The sequence below is a fragment of the Eschrichtius robustus genome, chromosome 19, assembly GCF_028021215.1.
Source record: "Eschrichtius robustus isolate mEscRob2 chromosome 19, mEscRob2.pri, whole genome shotgun sequence".
Lineage (NCBI taxonomy): Eukaryota > Metazoa > Chordata > Mammalia > Artiodactyla > Eschrichtiidae > Eschrichtius > Eschrichtius robustus.
Genome location: NC_090842.1, coordinates 10388607 through 10412747, shown reverse-complemented (window position 1 = coordinate 10412747; position 24141 = coordinate 10388607). Strand labels below are relative to the sequence as shown.

The 24141-nt window shown below is 45.1% G+C and overlaps 1 protein-coding gene across 1 annotated transcript in view; it reads left to right on the top strand.

Annotated features, from left to right (window-relative positions):
• WWOX (WW domain containing oxidoreductase) overlaps positions 1–24141 on the top strand; it is a 973507-nt gene that overhangs the window by 57054 nt on the left and 892312 nt on the right. The window contains exon 5 of the mRNA XM_068529195.1: positions 147–253. Within this exon, the coding sequence (XP_068385296.1) occupies positions 147–253 (107 nt within the window). The remainder of the gene's footprint in view (positions 1–146; positions 254–24141) is intronic.

Genomic DNA, 24141 nt, shown 5'->3' with positions numbered 1-24141 from the left:
TTATTTGCAAATATCTTCTAGGGGCTAAAATCGAGTCTGGTTGAGAACCACTAGGGTAATGCGTTTGGCACTCAATAAAGGCCATTCAGTATGACTCAGTGCTTTGCATTTGTGTTTTCTAAATTTGATTTTCCTTTAAACCGTAGGGTTTGAAACCGCCAAAACTTTCGCCCTCCATGGTGCACATGTGATCCTGGCCTGCAGGAACATGACAAGAGCCAATGAAGCCGTGTCACACATTTTAGGAGAATGGGTAAGTGAGTGATTGATTTTTTTTTTAATATAAATTTATTTATTTATTTATTTTTATTTATTTTTTTTGGCTGCATTGGGTCTTCGTTGCTGCGTGTGGGCTTTGTCTAGTTGCGCTGAGCGGGGGCTACTCTTCGTTGCTGCGCGCGGGCTTCTCATTGCGGTGGCTTCTCTTGCTGCGGAGCACGGTCTCTAGGCACATGGGCTTCAGTAGTTGTGGCACATGGGCTCAGTAGTTGTGGCACGTGGCTCGCAGGCTCTAGAGCGCAGGCTCAGTAGTTGTGGCGCACGGGCTTAGTTGCTCCGCGGCATGTGTGATCTTTCTGGACCAGGGATCGAACCCGTGTCCCCTGCATTGGCAGGTGGATTCTTAACCACGGCGCCCCCAGGAAGTCCTGATTTTTTTAATTGTCCAATATACATGCTGGGATAAACACATGGAGGTTTTAGTACAGTTCATAAAGTTTATTGCTCTTGGAATAATGTTTTCTTTATTTTTAAAGTCATATTCACTTTGTTTATTTTATGAATGAAAGGACAAGCAAGCCCTTTTATAGTTTGTTTATAGTTCATTGTCAGTGTCATCTGCTTTATTAGTCAGAGGTTTGAGAATGTTTACTCATTCAGCTCATTTATTAAGAAAAACAAAATGTGGTTGATGCCCATGAATGCAACTAAGAGGTTATTTATGGTTTTCAGGATGACAAAGTAGCCGGCTTTAACCCTGTCTCTGGTTTTTCCTTTTTGCTTTTCTCTCTCTGTGCAGACGTTGGTGTTGATATGCCTGTGCACAAACATTTATTGAGGGCCTGCAGTGCTCTTGGGGTTAAGGATATAGCGTCGAATAAAACACAGTACCTGCACTCATGGGCTTCTAGGTAGGAGAAACAGACCATAAAGGGATAATTAAGTTTAATATTTAATGTAATGTCAGGTTATAAATGCAGTGCAGGACAGTAAAGCAGAGTGAGGGGCCAGGAGTTGACAGCATGGATTATTTCAGATTGGGTGGTCAGCAGAGACCTCTCTAAAGTTGTGACATTTGATCCAGGATCTGAAGGAAGTAAAATAGTAAGCTGTGCAAAAGTCAGGGGAAATACTTTCTACGCATGTGCAAAGGAGGTAGGGACGTGCCTGGAGGATTCTAGGATCAGCAGGGACAGTAGTGTGGCTGGAGGGCAGTGAAGGGGGAGGAAGTTGCCGAGGGGCTGAGAGTCAGTGGTGACGTGAGAGGGTTTGAGCCAGAGTGACACAGGTTGATTGATTTTTTTAACACGTCACTGGACTTTGGAGTGATGTGCAGACTGCATTCATTCATTCACGTATTTGTGAAGTGCCCCACTGTCAGAGGTACTGGGCATCTGGTGTTAAGGAAAAACAGGTGTTGCCAGTGTCCTTGTAGAGCTTTCAGCTGAAGGTGGAAGACAGATCAATCCAAAGAAAGATAAAACATCAGTGTAAACTTGAAATGATGGAAAGTGGTACTAAGAAAGTATGTGGTACTCCAAAATGGTGAATAATGCCAGGGAGGTGGGGGACATTCGGAGTCCCCAAGAAGAGGTGACTGAGCCGAGATCTCAAGAAGGGTCAGGGGAAGGTGGGAGAAGGGTCAAACCGGGCAGAGGGGGTGGCCTGTGCAGTGGCCCTGGGGCGGGGGCAGGAGGGGGGTGAGGGGGAGACAGTCAGGTGCCTGGAGCAGAGCATGAACGGGGTTGGATAATCCTTGCCAAGACTGTCTTCACTCTCTGAAAACCGTGGAAGATTTCTTGCCATCCGAAGAAATAGACCATGGTTTGTTTAAGAGAATGTCTGGTGTTCTGGACTGAGAAGTTATGAAAGTCAAGAAAAGGGAGATTTATTTCTGTTTTTTCAAGCAGAATTTCAAGTTCAGTATATTTCAAATGAACTCTTGTCCTGACCTCACTGGATTCATTATTTTGAGTTAAATTAAACAAACAAACAAACAAACAGGGCCCACTTTTTTCCAATTATCTTAGCATCTTTCTAACTCCAAAGTTAAAAAATATAATAACCTCCACTAGGTGGTATAGAGCAATCTTCAGAGATGTGTAGGGAGCGAATGGTAATACATGCATATGGTTTGAATCTTCATAAAGTGTGTAAACTGAAAAGTGAAAGTCCTCTGCAGTTCTTCTCTTGGGAGGTAAATATCATTAACTGTTTCTTGTGTGTTCTTCCAGAAAAAGGTTGTGCATACTACGCAACACACCTACATACTGTTGTGTACCTTGATTTTTTTTCACTTACTACTAGAGGAGGGTTTTTTTCATATCAGTGCATAGAGGTCATCCTCATTGCCTTTAGCTGCTGTATGATACTCCATCACGTGTTTATGCTGTCGTTATTTAACCAGTCTCCCTTTTCGGTGGACATGGAGGTTGTTGTCATTGTTTTGCTCTTCCAAGTGATGGTCTCTTAAGGTTCAGTCTCTCTCACATTTTCATCCAAAATTGACTCTAATCTCTGCTGCAATGAGCGTTCTTGATACATGCTTTTGTGAATACACCGTAGGGCAGAATCTTCGCAGTGGACCCATTGATTCAAAGGGCAGATGGATTTAAAGCTTGGATAGCCGTTTCCAGTTTTCATCTAGTAAGTCGGGCCAATTTCTGCCTCCACTGAAAATGTTAGAACGGTACCTGGGATCGAGCAGCGGGGAGTATCAAACTCGTAAAATTTTGCCCATTTGACATCATATTTAGACTAGAAAAATCAAATTCCAGCGACACTCGTGATATTGTCAGAACCATCTTGTACAATGTGATACTAATGTTTAAACCAGACTTGGAAGATAATGCCCAAACCCAGCTATCTATGCATTTTAAACGTTGTCTTCCTTTCCCGTCGTATATGAGGACAGATTCATCTGGATTTATCCCATTGTCACTCTTGTTTGATGCGTAGGGGCAGAAATTCCTGGATCTGCCCTCATTAACTGTGGGACATTGGAAAGTCTCTTGATCCGTTTGGTGCCCCCGTGTCCTCGTCTCTAAAAGAGAAGGTTGAACGGGATGATCTCAAAGACCTGCCATTTAGTTTTTCTTTCTTGCTTTCCAAGCCATAAGTGGGTCCCTGTGAGTCAGTTTCGGAAGCCCGCATTTATCGTGGTGTAGATTCATTCTCGCGTAGAGTAACTTGAGGACGACCAGCAGACAACGCCCCCAGGGGAAGAATTATCCAAAAATATTCACTGTCAGGGATGTGAATAGAGGAAATGGGAAAGAAAACCAAACGTATACTCACATGGAGTTTCAAATGTTCACATCAGATTTTAGAGGTTGTAGACTGAAGAAACTCAACCCTTTTATCATCTCTCGTACGTTCACTTGTTCTCTGTGAACCCCGTTGGACCACTTGCCTCACTCCCCCTAGATTCTGATTATGGAAGCTCCAATTTAGCACCAAAAGCCGTCATTGCCATTTCGCCTCATTGCACCGTTACCAGAGTACAGAGTGTGTGAGAAGCTGCCTCAGCGACCTGCGTGGAGTCGCCTCCCCGTGCCCTGTCCCCATGTCCCCATGTCCCCACCCTGGGTCTGTGCTGGTTGGTTTCCTCCAGGCCTTTCCTTACCTGGTCTCTGCATAGGGATTTTGCCTGGCACGTTAGTAGATACCACCTTCTTGTGTTTCTTGAGGTCCGTACTTTATCTGGCATGAATCATATCACAAACAGAGCCTGGAAGGTACTGCAACGCAGAGGCGCCGTGCCGGAGATTCTCGCAATGATCCAAAGTTTTTTGTTGCAGCAAAAGCTCCCTCCGAAGTCTTTGGGCGTTTGGCTTAGCATTGGCTCACACGTGCTGAGGCTCTGGGAATGGAGTTCCTCCCTGCCTGGTCTTTCTCTTCTGGCCCTGCCCAGATCGCTGCGTCCCCGACACTCATGGCTGCCTCCAAGCCAGTGGAATGTAACTCACATCCACCACCCGGCATCTAACAGCCACCAGTTATTGCGTCCCTGTCATGTGCCCTGTCCTGGTCAGGGCCTTCTGTGTCCCTTTTACTTATTTATTTATTTAAATTAAATAATTAAATTAAATTAAATTAAATTTTTTTTGTCTGTGCTGGGTCTCTGCTGCTGCGTGTGGGCTTTCTCTAGTTGGGGCGAGCGGGAGCTGCTCTTTATTGCGGTGCGCGGGCTTCTCATTGCGGTGGCTTCTCTTGTTGCGGAGCACGGGCTCTAGGCATGTGGGCTTCAGTAGTTGTGGCACACGGGCTCAGTAGTTGTGGCTCGCAGGCTCTAGAGCACAGGCTCAGTAGTTGTGGTGCACGGGCTTAGTTGTTCCGCGGCATGTGGGATCTTCCTGGACCAGGGCTCGAACCTGAGTCCGCTGCATTGGCAGGCGGATTCTTAACCACTGTGCCACCAGGGAAGCCCCTGTGTCCCTTATTTAAGAGGATGCAAAAAACCTGCTTTTCCCCATTTCACAGGGGAGCCAGTGGAGGCTCAGAAAGGTGAAGGGACTCCCCCAGAGTCACACAGCTGGTGAGTGCGGAGGCGGGTCCCGGTGTGTCCATCTGGCCTCCACCCCACGGTCCAGCTTTTCTACCACGTCCAGCCTCGTGTGTGTGCGTTACCTGTCCCAGGCTTTGCTTTAAAAATTGCTAGGTTCTATTGGAGTGATTAATTTCAGGATTAATCATATTTCTCAGAGGAAGCTGCTCTGATCTCCGTTATTTATTGTCCCAAGCAATCGCTTTTCATTCAAGATGTCCTTTATAGAGTCCTCGGGACACTTTGTGGGGGAGATCCAGCTCTTTCGTAAAACATAACTTAAATGGCACCACATTCCACATGGAATTATATTAAGAGCGTATATGTAATTACTACTACTACTGATTATTTCAAGGGGAAATGCCCTCCTGCTGAGTTGTTTTAGATGCTCCAAAGTTAGAAATAAGAGAAGCATTGAAAACAATTAAAATTGGGTAATGTGGACAGTGCAGAAATGAACTACCCTCTTAAAAGGCCAATCCACTTAGCATAATTAAAAAGGGAGGGAGGATGGGGGGGGGTCCATGAGCCCCCAGTTATATTTAAGTACAGAACCTCTGGAAATGAGGTTCCTGCCTGTGTTGTTAGCAGTAACCGTACGAGGATGTGGTTTACCTCATTCATATCGTCAAGTGGATTACTCGCTCACGTCCCTTACTTCTAAGACAAGTGCCTGATTTTCTCCTGGGTATTTCAAGGACCCCAGGTGGCTGGCTGAGTAGGAAGTTCATCTTGCTGTTTTTGGGATGGAGTGGATTCTCTTTTACTCAGCAGCACTGTCTGTATGTGAGAACGCCATGTGCGTTCTCCAAGTCTGGGACTCAGATAGGTGTGTCTCAATCCCTGCAGTCCTGTGGTTTACTCTTTCCTAGGTACTTATCGGAGTGGGGTTTTGTCGCTCTGTTTATGGAGGTCTGGCACACCCCACACTCCGTCCTGAGATCTGAAGATCTCCAAGGGGTGTTGTCTGCGAAGGACAATAGATGATTAGCTACCAAAACGCACCTTATAAACAGCCACAACAAGACTCCAGCATCCCAACGGCGGGCTTTTGAAAGTGGGGCTCCCTCCTCCCTCTTACTTTATTACAGATTCTAAATTTTGGACCTCTGAAACTTCTGGTCCTGGGGAGGAAGGAGGTTGATTAGAGCTGGGGCAGGTGGGCCTGCGGTCGCCCAGGCACCTACCAGTGTGTGCAAGGAGGGAAAGGTCTGGGGCCATGGCTGGGGTGGAAGGGGGATTCAAAGAGGGCACGGGATTGTTTTGAGTGCCCAGCCTGCCTCACGTGTACCAGGCCTTACTTGAACCTGCTTATCGTATAAAGGGTGACATGGGCAGTGTCAGAGAGCTGGCCTGTGGAGGCCGCCCGTTAGTGAATGGGGGGGCCCAGGAATGTTGTGAAGCTCCAACATCTACTGGGGATTGAGATGACCAGTGAGGTGGGCAAGGTGGGCTGGCAAGGAAGAGGGGCTGATGGCCCCCCCCACCCCCGCCACCGTGGAGTTATTAGGTGACCCACTCCTGATTCTCCAGAGTGCATCTTGGATCCATCCCCCTATCAGAAGGGAGGAGGGACCCAAGTATGTTGAGGTTGGCGAGAAGGCTTGGTCCCCGAGAAAGACTGCAAGCCCAGGCTTTCCTAACTTGTCTTTTTATTTGTCCTAGACTTCAAGTCTTCCTAGCGACTGGTTAGGATGACATACCATTGGCCAGGAGCATACAACAGGGACCCGGCTCAGCCACTCTTGTGTTTTCTTGGGTTATCTAACCGAGATTTCCAAGAGGTCTGGAAAAGGCAGGCAGTGTGGTCTTCAAGATGCCTCTTGGGCATATGTCTTTTGGGGAGGCAAGTCATCTCCAGTTGATAAACATTGCTCTAAAATATGCTGCATTAGATTGGCAAAGATTAGAAGCAGATACACTCTGTGACCTTGGGCAGGTTTCTTCTCTAAACCTTAGTTTCTTCATCTGTAAGATCTAAATACCAGGAGATTCAGGTACCTATGAGTGTTAAGGCATTGACTGTATGTGTATTTAACATGTTGCTGGTGATAGATTCAGTGTTCAATTAAATGTTAGCTGCTGCTATTAATAATAATTATAATTTCTTTTTAAAAAAATGTTTATTTGATATTGGAGTACAGTTAATTTATATTGTTGTGTTAGTTTCAGGTATATAGCAAAGTGATTCAGTTATACATATATCCATTCTTTCAGATTCTTTTCCCATAGAGGTTATTACAGAATATTGAGTAGAGTTCCCTGTGCTCTACAGTAGGTCCTTGTAGGTTATCTATTTTATATATAGTAGTGTGTACATGTTAATCCCAAACTCCTAATTTATCCCCCGCCCCCAACCTTTCCCCTTTGGTAACCATAAGTTTGTTTTTGAAGTCTATGAGTCTGTTTCTGTTTTGTAAATAAGTTTATTTGTATCATCTTTTTAGACTCCACATATGAGTGATATCATATAATATTTGTCTTTCTCTGACTGACGTCACTTACTATGATAATCTCTAGATCCGTCCATCTTGTTGCAAATGGCATTATTTCGTTTTTTTTTGCAGCTGAGTAATATTCCATTGTATATATGTACCACATCTTCTTTATCCATTTCTCTGTCAGTGGACATTTAGGTTGCTTCCGTGTCTTGGCTGTTGTAAATAGTGCTGCAGTGAACGTTGGGGTGCATGTATCTTTTCGAATTGTGGTTTTCTCCAGATACATGCCCAGGAGTGGGATTGCTGGGATTAAATGTTCAATTAAATGTTAGCCGTTGCTATTAATAATAATTTCTTATTCATACATGAAAGTACAAAGTGATGCTTACTTTTCTTAACCTCTCCAAGTGGCTGAAAGAGGAGCTGTAGGGAGGGTGTTTATCAGCATGATTCCAATGGAGTTGCAATGAATTCTTTTTCTGTCTTCATATGTCTGGACTCCTACCTTTTAATAGATGTGTATTTAGTTTGTTGATGAGTATTTTCCAGTGGAGCTCGTATTAGCACTCAACTGTCATTTGAAAAGCCATCTTAATTATTTCTGTGATTGCTTTTTCTTTTGTATTTACAAAGAAATATATTTTGCATATGTTGAGGAAAGATGATTAAGGGATCAGTCATCAGGAACAGCAAGCAGTGGTTTATGTCAGAATGGTTATTGAGAAAGCAGGGAAACGAGGGGTAAGAGGAAAGATTTATTAGTCAGAGGTAATGGAATATGCATGTGTCAGGGAGAGAAGAGCGCATGCTCAGCTGATTGTCGCCACACGGTTTGATGCTGGAGAGAGTGAAGTGTTGTAATTATCCTAGCTTTCAATAGCGTTGATACCGGGTCCGTTTATCTAGTTGGAGTGAAGCCGTGTGGAAAGGTGGCAGTATTATGTCATATTGCAGCCTCATTGATAAGCATCGGAAATAGTGATTTCACTGTTATTTCCAGGTATGAAGTACTTGGTACCAGCCAACCTATTAGGCACGTGGGTTCCAACACTTTGCTCTGCTTTTAATAGATACCGACAACCTGTTTTCATGACATGATATTAAGGAGTGACGGAGAGGATGCTGAGTAATAAATTGCTTGCACTTTTAAGAACCGCTGGAGAAATCCAGCTGCTTTCAGGCTCTCTCCAATCCACTCAGTGACTTTACGATCCTGTATGTCTTTGGTGTTTGTGGGAATTTCCCCCATTCTCCTTTGATAATAGGAGCTTAAATCCCATAATTCGCCTTCGCAGATCGAAGGCCTTAGGTGTGATGCCTTCTTTTATGTGATGTGTGTGTGTCGGTGGGGCGGGCGCAGGGAGGCATGCAGAGCATGGGGTGGGTGATCTACGAGCCTGATGCCTGTCTAAGCAGGTGACTTGGCTTGGAAAAGCTGATCGTTATTCAACGCATCACAAGTTGTAAGGCTCATCCCCATTGTTTTGAATGATCTCTAGCTAAACAAAAATATAAAAACTATTAATATTATTAACAGTTATAGATTATTGGGAAAAGTTCATCCTACATCAGCCATTAGATTTGTTTCTCATTTCTTTGCTTTAAAAATTGTTTTTATGTATAGTATTGGATTTTCAATAAGTAAAGCATGGTATAAACTAGTCTGCGAACCAGCAAGAACTATATAAACCACTTGCTTTAATCAATAAGCGAGCGAGCGTGCACATACACACACACGCATAAAGGGTCTAGTGTTCTCCCTTGGGACATTTTTGTTTACAAAATGTCATCTTATTATCATCACCCGCCAGTGGGGTTGGATATTCACAGCTGTCTGTACTAGGCACTCTGCTTCGCACTTAGCAGTAAAATATTTATGTTATGTGTTAAACCCATCTTGCAGATGAGGCATTAGAGGCTGGAAGAGGGGGAGAGCCTTCCCTAAGCTCACACAGCTACGTGGTAGATCTAAGATTTGAAGCCATATCTCCTGACCCCAACGCCATCTTGTTACCCAATCCAGAATTACTTGTGTGTGTTGTGTCGGAGGACTGGCCTATCTTTTTCAAGGACTTAGCCAAAGATTGTCTTCGTAGGGATTTGTGTGTTTCTGTGTTCATTATGTAAGGGTCCCTGTGGTTACCTAGGAAAGAGGGCTGCCCGGGTGGCTTTTTGTGACCCGATGGGGTTGGTGAACCTCCCCTCCCCTGAGGAAGCTCTTCCCAGACTTCCATTTCAAGTGGTATGTAGTGTATGTACTCTTGCACTGAAGCTGCCTCTTTGACCTTCCTTATCATAGGCTCAGGAAAGATTCTTTATCGGATAATAAATTATTCATTCCTCTCATAGACATAATTGGTTGCTAAAATATTCTGAGTTTCCTCTGTCTCCAGAATGCCTAGAACTTGTGATTGGTCCTTCTCCTCTAAGTTTTCCATTTCATTTCTCATTCTGAAAATTTTGCATTGACTTAATCTCACCTGTTATTCATTGTCTTTGATCACCGTCTTCGTGTCTTCTTTTTCTCTGTGTGTGTCTGTGTTTTGGTTTTTTTCACTCAGTCTTGAACTGAATATTTCATACTTTATATCCACTGTAACCTTCGCATAACGAGGGCTGTGATTTACTGCTGAGTTTTAAAGAGTGAAAGTCAAGCATACATGGATAGCTCGAAACCATCACTCCCAATCATGTGAAACTCAATGCAGACGCATTCTTTCATTAACATGGGGCCCCCTGAGTTCTTGTTAAACAATTTTGATGTGCTTGGAAGAGATGGATTTCATCTTCAGATGGTGTTCAGCCAGCGGTTGAAGGTTCTGCTTCTGGCCACTAGGCATTTAGGGTCCATTATTTAAGCAGAAAAAAGTGTGCTTGAGATTGTTTTTCATATGTATTATGGGGGCATTTACAGAGAGTCTCAGACGTAGCAGTTGTTAGATTAAACAGAGAGGAGAAGCTGTCCTTGTGCCAAGAAAATCTTCCAGGCAAGGACAAATATAGAGCCGTAAACGAGGCAGCCAGTCTCAGGATGGGGCAGCTCACGCTACAAAAGGTTAAGGTTTATTTTAAGCATATATTTAAAATAGACTAAGTTTTAATTTATAAGGAGGCAGCCCAGAGGAGTAGAGGGAGCCCCAGCCCTGGAGTCACACAGACCTGGGATTGAATCCTGTGCTCACTGGGTATCCCTGGGCACATTTGGTTATGTCTTTGAACCTTGGTTTATTTACCTGCAGAATGGGAACGGTGCTGATAATGGCCCTCAGCGTTCATCAGGTTGAGCTGAAGTAACGAATATACTCTCTTGTACAGAACCCGACACATAGTAAAGACTCAGGAAAAAAAAAAAAAATTGGTAGTTTCAGGAGAGGGTTACTTGTTCCACACAGATCCCTAAATTAGACAAATACTCTCAGAAATCTTGTTGGAAAATGTGTTTCCTCTTATACTTCTTCTTTTTAATATATATATAAATGATCAGAGTCCCAGGAAACAGCCGAGCCTCTCTTCATCTTCCCATCACTGTGTCAGGTAATACTGAGGTGAGCCGAGGTGAGCAGCCGGGGGCTCCTTCCGTCTCTAGGGCGTGAGGGCAGGGTGGGGAGGCGGCTGTCTGTATCCCCGGCGCCCACGCCCTGGTGCGGAGCTGGCTGGGGTCCGCAGAGGCCGTGGTTAGTGCCAGAGAGACGTGGGGCTGGCAGAACCAACTCTGTGTCCCTGGGGCGCTCACCTGGAACTAGCCCCTGCCCCTTAGCCAGCTGGGGGATGCAGATGTGACTGATTTTGAAGACCTTAGAAGTGCTGTGGTAGTTTTAAAATCTGTCCACGCATTCTTTGCTACGCCTCCCTTTCAGAGGTGGAGCCTAATTCTCGTCCCCTCAAGTGTGGGCTCGTCTTAGTGACTCAGTCTTCATGAATAGAAGGTGGCTGAATTGACAGAGTGTGACTTCCAGGAAGGGTCTTAGAAGGCCGGTGGCTTCCTCCTGGCTTGCTGTCCTGGACCACTCACTGCGGGGAAGCCAGCTGCCATGCTGGGAGGATGCTCAGGCGTCCCTGAGGGGAGCCCGTGTGATAAGGAACCGAGCCCCCCGTGACAAGGAGCCCCCTGTGACAAGGAGCCCCCTGTGACAAGGAGCCCCCTGTGACAAGGAGCCCCGTGACAAGGAGCCCCCTGTGACAAGGAGCCCCCTGTGACAGGCCTCTCGAGTGAGCCCTCCTGGACTCCTCTGAGCTCATCAAGCCTGCAGATGACTGCGGCTGACGGATCAGTGGCACCCTCATCAGAGATCTCGAGTCAGAGCCATCCCAATTCCTGACCTAGAGAATCTTGGTGAAAAGCCAAATGCTCACTGTCTTAAGCCACTGCACTTTGGGGAGAGGGGCGACATAGCAGTGGGTAACGAACACAGGGGTCACGGCCTCAGGGGAGAAGGATCTCACACAGAAACTGGACAGTAAACTCCAAGGACAAGGTGTGAGGACTCACCCGGCGATTGCCTCTAAGTGCAGGGAATCCTACGATCTTAGGGTGGCGTCAACCATCCAGGTCCCCGTGTCCAATCTTTTCCCAGCGTGCAGACCAGTTAAACAGCATCCCTGAGCAGGGCTCACCCGGCTTTCGCTTACACTCTTCCAGGGATGGGTAAGCTCCTCCCTCCCAAGACAGCCCATCCTATTTCTCTGCACCTCTATTTTTTTTTTTTTTAAAGTTACTTGCCTTTCTTTTTTATTTATTTATTTATTTATCTATGGCTGTGTTGGGTCTTCGTTTCTGCGCGAGGGCCCTCTCCAGCTGTGGCAAGCGGGGGCCACTCTTCATCGCGGTGCGCGGGCCTCTCATTATCGCGGCCTCTCTTGTTGCGGAGCACAGGCTCCAGACACGCAGGCTCAGTAATTGTGGCTCACGGGCCCAGTTGCTCCGCGGCACGTGGGATCCTCCCAGACCAGGGCTCGAACCCGTGTCCCCTGCATTGGCAGGCAGACTCTCAACCACTGCGCCACCAGGAAAGCCCTGTGTACCTCTTAATTAGAAAGTTCTCCCTTATATTGAAGCGAGAATCTTCCTCCAAGCGTCTTCCACCCACGGGCCCTGATTCTGCCCTCCGAGTTCCACTGGGCTGCCTTCTCATCAGAACCCACCTAACACTCACATCTCTCAAATTCCCTAAATAATAAATCCAAAGTTATTGAAGGCATCAGGTTACTAAATGTTGGCAGTGAGGCTGGCCCCTCATTTCTTTGCAACCTGTGTCCCTCCTTTATTATTGGAGTTTGGGATGCACATGGTAAGGCTTTAGCAGCTGGGGAGAATCCTGTCTGCTTTGGTCCCCTTCAGCAGGTACCAGATGCAGAGCCCGGACCCACTGGGCCTTCCCTGGAGTTAAGGCATCAGTGCAAACAAAGTGCAGAGTCTCCTTTTAAATGACTGAAGAACACTGCCCTAATTTACCTGGCAGTTCTCAAATTCTAATTGTTCCAGCCACAATGCGATCTGTAAACTGGGTGGCTGGAAGAAACTTCAATGCATCTTTGTAATGGCTTTGTTGTTGTTTATTGAGAGGGACTAATTAACTTTGATTGTTGCACTAATATTATGGCACTTTGACAGCCCTTCAGATTTATGACTCTGGGAAAATATAAACAAATGAAATGCAGGTGCTGGAGCAGAAAGAGTAAGTTATTACTGAACTTTAATTACTTGGAATGTGTAGCCAGGAGAGAATTAGTTGATGAATTACAGGATGCTTGAAATCTACATCAAATTGTGAGCAATATGCAGACAAAAATGAAAAGGGGGGCTGGGAAGGTGCTGTTTTTAAGGCAGGAAAGGATAGGGCACATCTGTAATGATCTGAATGGTGTTTCATTGATTAGTCCCTATTTCCAGTGGGGCAGAAATTTACACGGTGCTATTCAAAGCATGGTCCCTGACGCACACTGACAGCATCATGGGAGAACCTGTTAGAAATGCAAATTCTTGGGCCCCACTGGAGACCTACTGGATCAGAAATTCTGGAGGTGGAGCCCAGAAGTCTGTGTTTCACAGTCCCTCCAGGAGATTCTCATGTACTGCTCTGCAATTCTCATGCTGTTTGATTTTTTTTTTTTTAAATAAAAGGGCAGATACAGATTTTTACCTCTGTTTACCAAAATCAGGTGTTCTTACAAGCTCGTTCACCAGCTAACGCAGAAATTTTCAGACTGTTTAAAAAAATTGTATAAATATTTATTAAACATTTATTTTGTACTACGTGTAATGGGTGATACAAGACAGTATAGAATATAGAAAGTCCCCTACACGCGAACCTTCAAGTTGCGAACTTTCAGAGATGCGTAAGTTAGTTCACGTGTGTGGCGTACGTTGTCACGTGCGTGCATCCTCTACAAGTGGTTGTGCTTTTGTGTAATTTACTGTACAGTACTGTATAGAGTACAGTAGTGCAGCATCTTTATTTCAAGCCCAGGATGTCCAGAAGCAAGCGTAAAAGCAGCGGTATATAGCCGATTGTGTTAGTTGGGCACCTAGGCTAACTGTGTTGGACTTATGAATGCACTCTCGGAATGGAACTCGTTTGTGTGTAGGGGACTTACCGTATTGTCATTGCCCTCAAGGACTTGGCAAGTGAGGCGATACCCCCAGACTGTAACCCGTGCTGGGACCCGGTGAGCATGGGAAGCGTGGTGGTCTTAGGACTCACGAAAGATGCTTTTCCCACGTGCTTCAAAGCAGGATCCTTGAAGAAGGCAGAGTTGGCAGGCTGCATTCAGCCCCGGTGGTGAGGGCACATTCCAGTGGAAGGAAGGGCATGAGCAGAGCATGAAAGCGTGTCCTGGGTGCGGCGCATAGTCAGGTTTGGATGCAGTGGGATGCGGGTGTCTCTGGAGGCCGGAACCTGCCTTTTGAAACCAGATCATTGAAGACCTTGGATTCTGTCCTTTTAGGAGAATGGGCTTTCTTCCCTCGGTCCTGGCAGCCACTGAAGGATCCCCATGGGGGTGATGCAGTCCACACATAGTGATGCAGAAAGACAGATGCTCGGGTTGAATCAGAGAGGGAGTGTGGAGGCCGGGAGACACGTGAGCTGTGCTCCGGGTAAGCGGTGGTTAAAGTGGCAGTTCTGAGCTGGAAAGGCTGAGAAGGATGCTGAATACACTTGCTTGTTTTCTGACATTTAAATCCACGAACTGAGTCCCAAAGGAGAAAGATAATCATCCCTTCCAACATTTCCTGCTCTGAGAACCTTTAACAGATTGTGGGGGTACATGTTCCTCCTTCTCAGAAACTCTGTGAAAATAGAGCAAAACGTGTTTACTTACCCGCAGCCCTCTCTCAGGAGTAGGGTGACCGTTTATTCTTCAAACCAGGAAATGCCGAGAGTCACAGAGTCATAATAATTATACCAGGAGAACAGGCATCAGCAAGGAGGGAAACTGGGACATCTGAGCAGCCCTCTCAGGTGCAGTTACCCCAATAACCTGAGCAGGCCACCCATGGGTGTCTGGGCCTGGCTGGGCTTGATAACGAAGAGGTCAAGTCTGGCTTCTGATGGGGCAGATTGAGCCTCACACCGGCCTTCGTCCCTATGGTTCTGGGTCGTCTCCTAATTTTTCCTTTTAAGAGCTTGCTGTTTTCATTCCCACAGAAGCCCGGCCAGACTCCAGCCCAAGGTTGTCTCCATTCCTTGGACAGTTGCAAAACTAACCGTGACTCCAGATCTTTTGTGGAGTTTCTTTTCCAGAGACCCTTCCTTTCGTGTGATTTCTCCCACCGCCCGGAACCTTCCAGATCCCCCCTCTTATGGATAGTGCTGTGTACTTGAGGAACAGAAATGCATTCTTGATGTTAGGCTGAGCCAGACCCTCCCCAGTGTTAAATCTACCCAGAATTCATAGAACGCCGTTCAGAACTAAATAGTGGTCATTCAGAGTTGCCTTTTGTTTGGGATGGTTCACGGCTTGTCTGGTCTGTGAATGTGGATGAGGGAGAGCTGGTTAAATGTTTATTTTCAGCCCTGGGTAAATCTGCAGTATTGGAGGAGATGGTGGGGCACGTGGCAGTGACGTTAGTGATCAAAGTGGTATCACGGGCTTGCTGGCCTCCTTGCAGACCTGCCAACACAGACAGTTTTTCAGAGACATCATAGAAAAGCAGAAATAATTCTACGTTACTTTAAGGCATCTGTGAAAAAAATAAAGTTCTTTTTAGTCATATATGAGCCACTGGGTTTGACATAACTCTTTTAGCCATTACTTTTAGGGGATCCTGCAAAGATATGAGCCAGTTTATGCAAGAGTGTTATAATGGAAAATTCAGACACGAATTAGTGAAGTCGTTTCTTTTTTAGGGAAAGTTTTGAATTACAGGATCACATTTGGGTAGACTGTGTTTGCAAAATGGTAGCATTTGGGGATGGGAAAGGACCTTCTGAGATCATCCAGTTTAACTCTCCCACTTGACAGGTGGGAAAACTGAGGCCCACAGAGGGTAACTCACCCATCCAGTGTTACTTAGGCAGTGATGCCTTCTTTTGAGACAGAGTGTCATACTGCCCATTTGCCTATTGTGGAAAAAAAATGTGTATATGTTTTTAAAAAGAACATAGAATTGCCTGTAAGACAGGAATAGAAGCACCCAACACTTCATGCTCAATTGGGTGGCTAGTTTAATTCTCCATCTTATTTTGATGATGATGATGCTATAATAATAGTAATGGTAGTAGTGGCATTGTGTGCCAGTCACGGTGTGGAACACTTTAAATGCCTTAATCCAGTTCATTTTTATGCCAACCCTGTGAGGTAGGTAATAGTATGAATCCTGTTTTCAGATGAAATGAGGCACAGAGAAGTTTAGGAACTTGTCTAAGCCCACATAGCAAATAAGCAGAAGAGATGAAATGCTGTAGGAGGACAGAAGCCTTGCCTGTTGTGTTCCTCTCGGTATTTCCCCGGTGTGTTGCACAGTGCCTGGACATTAGGGGGGACTGAGTAAGTGTTTGTTGGATGAATGACTGAAGGTTCACCGTTGAGCCTTGGGGTTATAACTCGGGAGGCAGTATCCTATCACTGTGGGAAGGGATGGTTGGTTTGGTTTGCTTTTGGAAAAGCAGACCAGCAGAAGGTACACATAACTAGAATATTTTTCTGGAGTGCTCAGCTGTGTCAGTCGATTTTCGTGTTGGTGCCGCTGAATTCCCCGCAATTCTTCAGCTACCTGCTGGGTTGTTGAAGATGGACTTGTTCATGGGACGTGGTGTGAAGCGCCTTGCGTCCCAGTTCTTTGAAAATCACTAGCCCCGGTTTGGGCATTCTCAGTCGGCCAGCTCCCCTCGCTGTTCTGGAGAAGTGGGAGCCGGCTCACAAATCAACTTGATTTTGAAGGATGGAAAAATGGATCAGCTGGAAAGGCACAGCCCATGGAGTCCGTGGAAGGGCTTGTGGGTGCATCCAGGAGCCTTCTGGTCTTTACTTGGAGAGAGTGCGTGATCGAGAGAGAGAAGGTTGACCAGAAATCAGTAACTTCTTTTTTTAAAAAAAAAAAAAATTAATTAATTTAAAATTTATTTTAATTTTTATTTATTTATTTTTGTCTGCGTTGGGTCTTCGTTGCTGCACACGGGCTCTCTCTAGTTGCGGTGAGCGGGGCCTACTCTTGGTTGCGGTGCGCGGGCTTTTCATTGCGGTGGCTTCTCTTGTTGAGGAGCACGGGCTCTAGGCACACGGGCTCAGTAGTTGTGGCTCGTGGGCTCTAGAGCACAGGCTCAGTAGTTGTGGCGCACGGGCTTAGTTGCTCCGCGGCATGTGGGATCTTCCCGGGCCAGGGCTCGAACTTGTGTCCCCGCATTGGCAGGCGGATTCTTAACCACTGGGCCACCAGGGAAGTCCGAAATCAGTAACTTCCCTAAAAATTAAAAGGTCTCTGGTGATGCCTTTGGGGGTAAATGTAGAAACCTTCTTTTTCCTATTACTTAGGTCAGAAAACCAGCTGGGGTGGGCTTTGCTTCTAACATCCCTTTCCCTTTCGGATAATAAGTAATTGTCCTGAAACCTGTCAAAGACAGACACTTACTGAAAGAGAGATGAGCTGGAGAGAGAGAGACAGAGACAGAGACAGAGAAAAACAGAGCCAGAGGGGGGGTGGGGTGGAACAGACTTACAGAGAAAGACAGACACACAAATGGGAGAGGGAGGGGGAGGGGAGGGAGGGAGGGGGAGGAGGAGGGGGGAGAGAACTAATCTCCGGAGTGTTTTTATGGAGGTTTTTAGTGCCAGCCTCTGCACGATGGGTTTGATCACTGTTTTCAGAGTTCTCTGATCATTTCTTGCTTAGAAAGGAGGAAATTAGAAATGTTGAGCTATGATTTGTTTTAATCAGAAAGAAATTGTCTAACATAAATCTCCCCGTGAGTGCTGGAAAAGCCCTAAAGCGGCCAAGAAAAAAATATCAATACTTTGCAAAGGAGGAATGATTGTTCCAATCCGTGGCTTACTTGATTTTAAGCCTTAATGAAACTCGGGCCGGAGCCTGCTACACAAACTTGGTGGCTGGGATCACCAGTGAAAGCTGCGTGGGGAGAGGAGGAATTTGGGGTGTTTATTTGGTTCTTTGCTATTGATGTGATTTTCTAATTGCGTGGGGCTACCTAATACCAGATAGTAATTTTTTTTCTACGAAGAGAGGAAATTTTTTTTCCTAACACAGTAATTTATTTTAAATTACAGCTTTTTCTATTGGAAGCATTCACTTATTATGTTGGATTATCATTCCCCAAGTGAAATTTCACTGATGCTGTATAATTAAGTATAGATTTTTAAAAAGCGATAGAATATATTTTAAATTTATAAGCGGACCGACTGGGGTATATAAAGACTTTATTTAACACGAGTGAATAGCCTACCTGATCAACGTGACGGCTACTGGAAAGGATTCCTTTAGCCTCAGTGTATCCTTATTCAGTACCAGGCACCTTCTTGGGAAGGGGTGCTAAAACTTGCTAACTTAATTGGGCTGAAAGGATTGATCTGTAAGATATGTTATATGGGTGTAAGCAACAGCCTTGGGCTGTGGTCTGCCCGAGTTTGAATACTATTTCTGCCCTTTACAAACCAGGTGCCCTTCACTTCCTGTTGCCTCAGTTTCTTCATCTGTAACATGGGAATGCTAATAGTACCTGAGTCACAAGGTTGTGAAGATTAGCTGAAGTCTTGCATGTGAAGCGCTTAGGGGATGGTACCTGGATACGTAGAACGGTACCCGGGTACCTAGTGTGTGCTATACAGGATTAAAAAAAAAAAAAATTTGGGGTCCCTGTGTGGTCTGGCCCCTGCCTACCTGTCCAAGTTCATCTCCGACCATTCTCCTCCTTTTCCCAATTATACCGACCTCACAGCTGTTCCCGAACCCTCCCGTCTCCCTCTGTCTTGTCACAGAAGACTTCCTCTGCTTGGGGCGACCTCAGCCAAGCTTGTCCACCTGATGCTTCTGTATGCTGTGAGTCTCTGCCCCCTGGTGTCTTTCCCCTAGAGCTTTCCTGGACTGCTTTTCCCCCTCTCCTGCCCACCTTCCCTCCCCTCCTCTCCCTCCCCTCAGCAAATTGTTAGCAGCCCCTTTCTCTGAGTGACGTGGCAGTGACAAAGAAAGCAAACGTTCCTGCCTTCAGGGAGCTTAAAGTCCATGTTTTGGTTTTTAAACACGGATGCATCACAGCGCTGATCACACCACACATTGATTGTTGGCTGAAGGTCCCCTTATTTAAGCAACAGACATCTGTTGGAACTTTATTACATGCCAAGCGTCGCACTAGACGGTGAGCCTATATAGGTACCTAAGATGTTGTGCTTGCCCTCAGGGAGCATAGGTGTGTTGACAGACATGTAAATTAATAATAATAATATCAACACCCAACTGGGAGTGTGGGTTGGGAGGAGGAGGAGGGCAGGGCCTGGTTGACGGCCCAGGCTCAGTAATACCTGGGTAGGAGCAGACGCAGTACCTGTGTTTCTCATCACTGTTGGAAGGTGTTAGACCAGCTGGGTAGAAATACGAGGGTTTTTCTCTGACTCCAGCTGCCGCGTGCATGGTCGCCAGCCCAGATTTTGGAATCAGCCCGACCTAGGTAGGAATCCTGGCTCTCCATCTGCTGGCAGTGAGTGTGCTCAGTCCAGGCGCTCCTCCACGTGCCTCTCAAGCTAACTGCTTCCCTGCATGGGACGCTTGTCAGGATTAAGCGAGATGGCAGTGCCCGGCTTGTGGCCCGCACTAGGTTCCACCCACTGGCGCTGTTCACCGTGCCAAGAGCTTCTGGAGGTTACCTCTCTGTGCCTTGCCTATCTTGGGCTCTAGCCCATCCAGGCCTTCCTGCTTCCCCTCTTCCCGCCAACAGCTGTCGTGCCCACGAGGGGCCGGCCTCCTCTGTGCCAGACAGAGCCTCGGCCGGGTATGTTTGCTCTGTGTTCAAACAGAGCTTCCTTGCTGTGGTATTGGATTCTGTGGGACAGTGACAGTTTCCAGAAGCCTCTGGTCCGTGAGCCAATTTGGAGGAAGCTAAACCATTCTCTGTGCCCCTCGGCTCACATCCTAGAAGGCTGCACAGACACTCCGGGCAGGCTTCAGCGCCTTCACATCAAGGATTCCATTAGGGCTCCGAAATAAAAACGTTCCCCGTTGCTCCCTGCGTGCGACGCTGGATCGTGTGCTTGGCACACACCTTGGCAGGGGCCGTAATCCCGCTCCCACCCAATCGGAAGGTCCTCCCGCAGGCAGGAGCCACTTAACATGCTCAGTGCTTCTCCCTGTGAGGATGCAAAAAAAGCAGGAGCTCTCAGGACCCCACACGTCCAGGTGCGCTTCCAGCTAGAGGTAGGACGAATCTTTTGAAGTGTTCGGAGAAGTGATTTCATATTCAAATTTGTGGAGCCGGGCTGGGGAGAGGCCACAGTCCTCATTCACTCCACGGTTTCTCATCTTGTCAGAGAAGCTGACCTCATAGCCCCACGTTCATGTTCTCCTTAGCAAGGACCCTCCCGTAGGAACAGTCATGAATTTGGCAACTAACGATCGTAAGGGTTTTAGGATTTGTGGAGAATTTATCTGTGAAAGAAAATGGATGAATTAAAAATATTAACCAGCTCAACCAGCACCCGCATGGATGAATCATTGAGATCTTTTTTTCTTCTTCCCCCTTCATACTATAAACATATGGCATGAATTTTCTGCTCTCATTACAGATGCTGAGAGAAGGCAAAGACAAATATTTATATTACATTCATGTTTTACAGTAAAAACACTGTTTGGTTTGTTTATACAGTTCCACTGTTACAGTTTTTATGGTTGGTAATGAAACCACTGTAAAACCCAGCCTGGGTTATATAGCAGATACGATAAGGCCCAAGTACTCAGGGAGAGACCCTGGATGGAATAGTTGATGTCATGCGTAGGGAATCAACAATTGAATGATGTGTTAGGACAGGCCAAGCTAGACTGTAATAACAAACGACCTCAAAATCTCTGGGGCTTAAAAGTACTGAGGTTTATTTCTCGTTCCAATGACATTTCCATCATGAGTTGCTGGGAAGGCTGTGCTAGATGGGACCTCGCTTAGCCATGCAGAGTCGACTTGCATCGCTGGATGTTGTGACAGAGGAAGAGAAAGGCGTGCTGACCATGCACTGCCCTTCAGACTCATGCTCAGAGGTGACGCTGTCGCCGCTGCTCACGTTCCATGGGCCAAAGCCACATGTAACCTCTAGGTGCGGGGGGTGCACACCTACCATGTGAGTGAAAGGAGGTGGGCAATTAGAATAGCAGAGAGCAGCCCTCAGGGCTTCCTTCTGGTTACTTCAAGTGTTTTTGTAGTTATTTAGCTGATGATATTCTGTGTTTAATGCAACTTTGAATCATAAGGGAACGGGGAAGGCCTCAGAGACCCTCCTGCCCACCACCCCCAAACTCCTTACGGTTAATGAGACTCTGTCTTCATTTTACGACGACCTGGACAGAAAGGACCTGCCACTGTCCCCAGGAATATGTCACAGTGCAGAAAAAATTTCACATCCAGAAAACTTTTTCAAGTTGAACTGTGATTTTGGCTGTGGGTGTGTGTGTTTTAAAATAAGTTTATGTCTAGAAACTCATCAGTAGACGACACTCCTTTAGATCTAGTACCCTCAAGTGGTGTACACTGCCACCATCAAGTAGGCATAAAATGCTGGAGATAACCATTTGTCCAAAGGAAATAAAAAGTGTAATTAAGAAAACAGCTCGAAGTGACTTTTCACAGCCGCTTATAGGTGGTGTCTAGAGCGGAGATGTCCAGTATGGTAGCCAGTGGCCACATATGGCAGTTGAGGGCTTGAATTGTGCCTGGTCCAGGTTGAAATGATCTGTAAGTGTGAAATAAAATACCTGTCAGATTTTGAAGACTTAGTATAAAAATGTAAAATATTTTATTAGTGTTTTATATATTGATTCCATGCTGAGATGATATTTTAGACACTGGGTTAAAATATTAAAGTTCATCTCACTTTCTTTTTACCTTTTTTTTTTGACTTGACTACTAGAAAATTTAAATTACATGTGTGACTTTCATTAGTTTTATTGAATGGTACTGATCTAAAGGGTAAGCAACAGAGAGAGAGAGAGAGAAAAAAAAAAGAATTCATTTGGTGTCTTTCTCACAAATCCCTAATTGTTAGAAGTCACAGTTTAACCTGAAAATTTATGTCCTTTGACTTGTTGGCATTTTCTACTTAAAAATTTTTTTTAATTTTAAAATAATTTTGGATTTTCGTAGACGTTGCAAAGACTAATACAGAGAGTTCCTGGGTACCTGACCCTCACCCAGCTTCCCCCAATAATAACATCCTATATAACCATAGTAGAATGATCAAATCTAGGAAATTGACATTGGTACAGTATTATAAACTAAAGATTTTATTCATATTTAACCAGTTTTTACATGTACTTTGTGTGTGTGTGTGTGTGTATGTGTGTGTGTGTAGTTCTGTGAAATGTTATCACACATATAGGTTTGCACAACTACCGCCACAATCAGGATACCGAACTATTCTATCACCTCCCAAGAAACACCCTTTACATTAGTTTCTGTTCTTTGAGTTAACTTCTTTTTTTTTAAATTGAAGTATAGTTGATTTACAATGTTGTGTTAGTTTTTGGTGTACAGCAAAGTGATTCACATATTACATATATATTCTTTTTCATATTCTTTTCCATTATGGTTTATTACAGGATTTTGAGTATAGTTCCCTGTGCTATCCAGTAGGACCTTGTTGTTCACCACTCTATATATAATAGTTTGCTGAGTTACTTCTTAATTAGGGCTGTTGCTTAGAGTAAAGCTTCAAGGCAACCTAGTAGCAAAAGATGCTGTTGGCTTGGAGGTCCATGGACTTGTCGGTCCATCCCACCCTTAGAACGTGGCTGAGTTATCCCAGATTTGCACGAGGCGCTGAGCAGACACAAAGAAGAAAAGCCTGCACTCAGGGAACTCCTCGCCTTTGGAGGGTTACAGAACTAGTTTCATTAGAAGGTGAGAAATGGCATAATAGAAATTGGTACCTTAATCTGCCAAAGAGAAGCGAGTGACAGGGTCTTTTTTCCAAGTCTCAGGACCTAAATCTCTTGTCCTTCCTTTACCTTGCCTTAAGTAGAGTCAAAGTGGTTCAACTCTCTTTAGAAGGCAGTTACTTCCTTACCCAGTTTTAAAGGCGAGAGGAATGCCTTCCCCTTAAACAGGTAGTTTGTATGATCCATACGAGCCAGGTGTTCTGGAAAATTTACACTGGATCTAACTCCCAGATTTTTCAGGTTGTTTTGTTTGTTTGTTTTTCTTTTTAAGAGCGAGCCTCATAAGTTGAATTTGGTGATTTTAGAAATAGTTAATATTTGTTGTATTGCAAAGCTTTTTTATACAGGAGGGTTAACTAGGTATTTGTTTCTATGGCTACTTAAAGTAATCTTTCTTGATATTTGTGTCCCAAGATTTGTATCCGTTTCTTGTTGTTAAGGTGGAGGACAGTTTGTCATAATTTTTTTTTAAAACTTCTGTTGTGTCATAACTTTTAACATGCCAGGAGGCCACAGAGAAACAGCTGTCTGCATTTTCTCCAGGCTAAAAACCCAGGGACCAGAGCCCTGTGTGATCAGCCTCTCCTATGGCCCCTTCTGCTTTCCCACATCCTTATAAAGCGTATTGTCTAGATGCAGACACACTCTTCCTCAGTTTACCTTTTCCTGAAAAAAACCAGGAGGGTTATGTCACCAGTTGTACAGGTTATATATCAGTGTAGCATGTTCTATGTTTTATAATGCAGGAGTATGTACCCCCTCTCCTACCCCCCCAGGATGGAAACTTATTTGCAATGCTTGTTTTCCACTTTAAGGTCTGTTAAGACTTTGGAAATCTTAAACAAAGAAAAGGTAGTTTTGAATATAAAACCAGTGACCATTAGAGTCCCATGTGATGATGGAAACCTAATTTCTTTGAGCCTCAGTTTCCACATGTGTAAATTGAAGGGACTAATAATGATGATTATCGTGTGATTTGTTGTGTTGATATTTGAATATCTTGTATTTGGTGTAGTGTGAGGCCCACGGATGACATTCAGTAAGCTTTTTTTTCGGTCCACATGATCATTGTGTAATTGTAGTGAAAACAGACAAAGCCTCTAGGACCTGGCACTTACGGGTACTCAATGAATGATTTCTTCTCTGTTGCTTTCTCTTGTTTGTTGAATGAGGGAGTGAGTGAATGAATGAATGGATGAATGAATGAACAGACTTGAATTCTCCCATCAGAATTAGCTTTCTTCTTGAAGGTTGAAAGAAATTCTGAATAACTGAGATAAATTATACAGAACCAAATCAGAAGACATAGAAAACAACACATGGAAGGAAGCTAGATGAATTTTTATTTT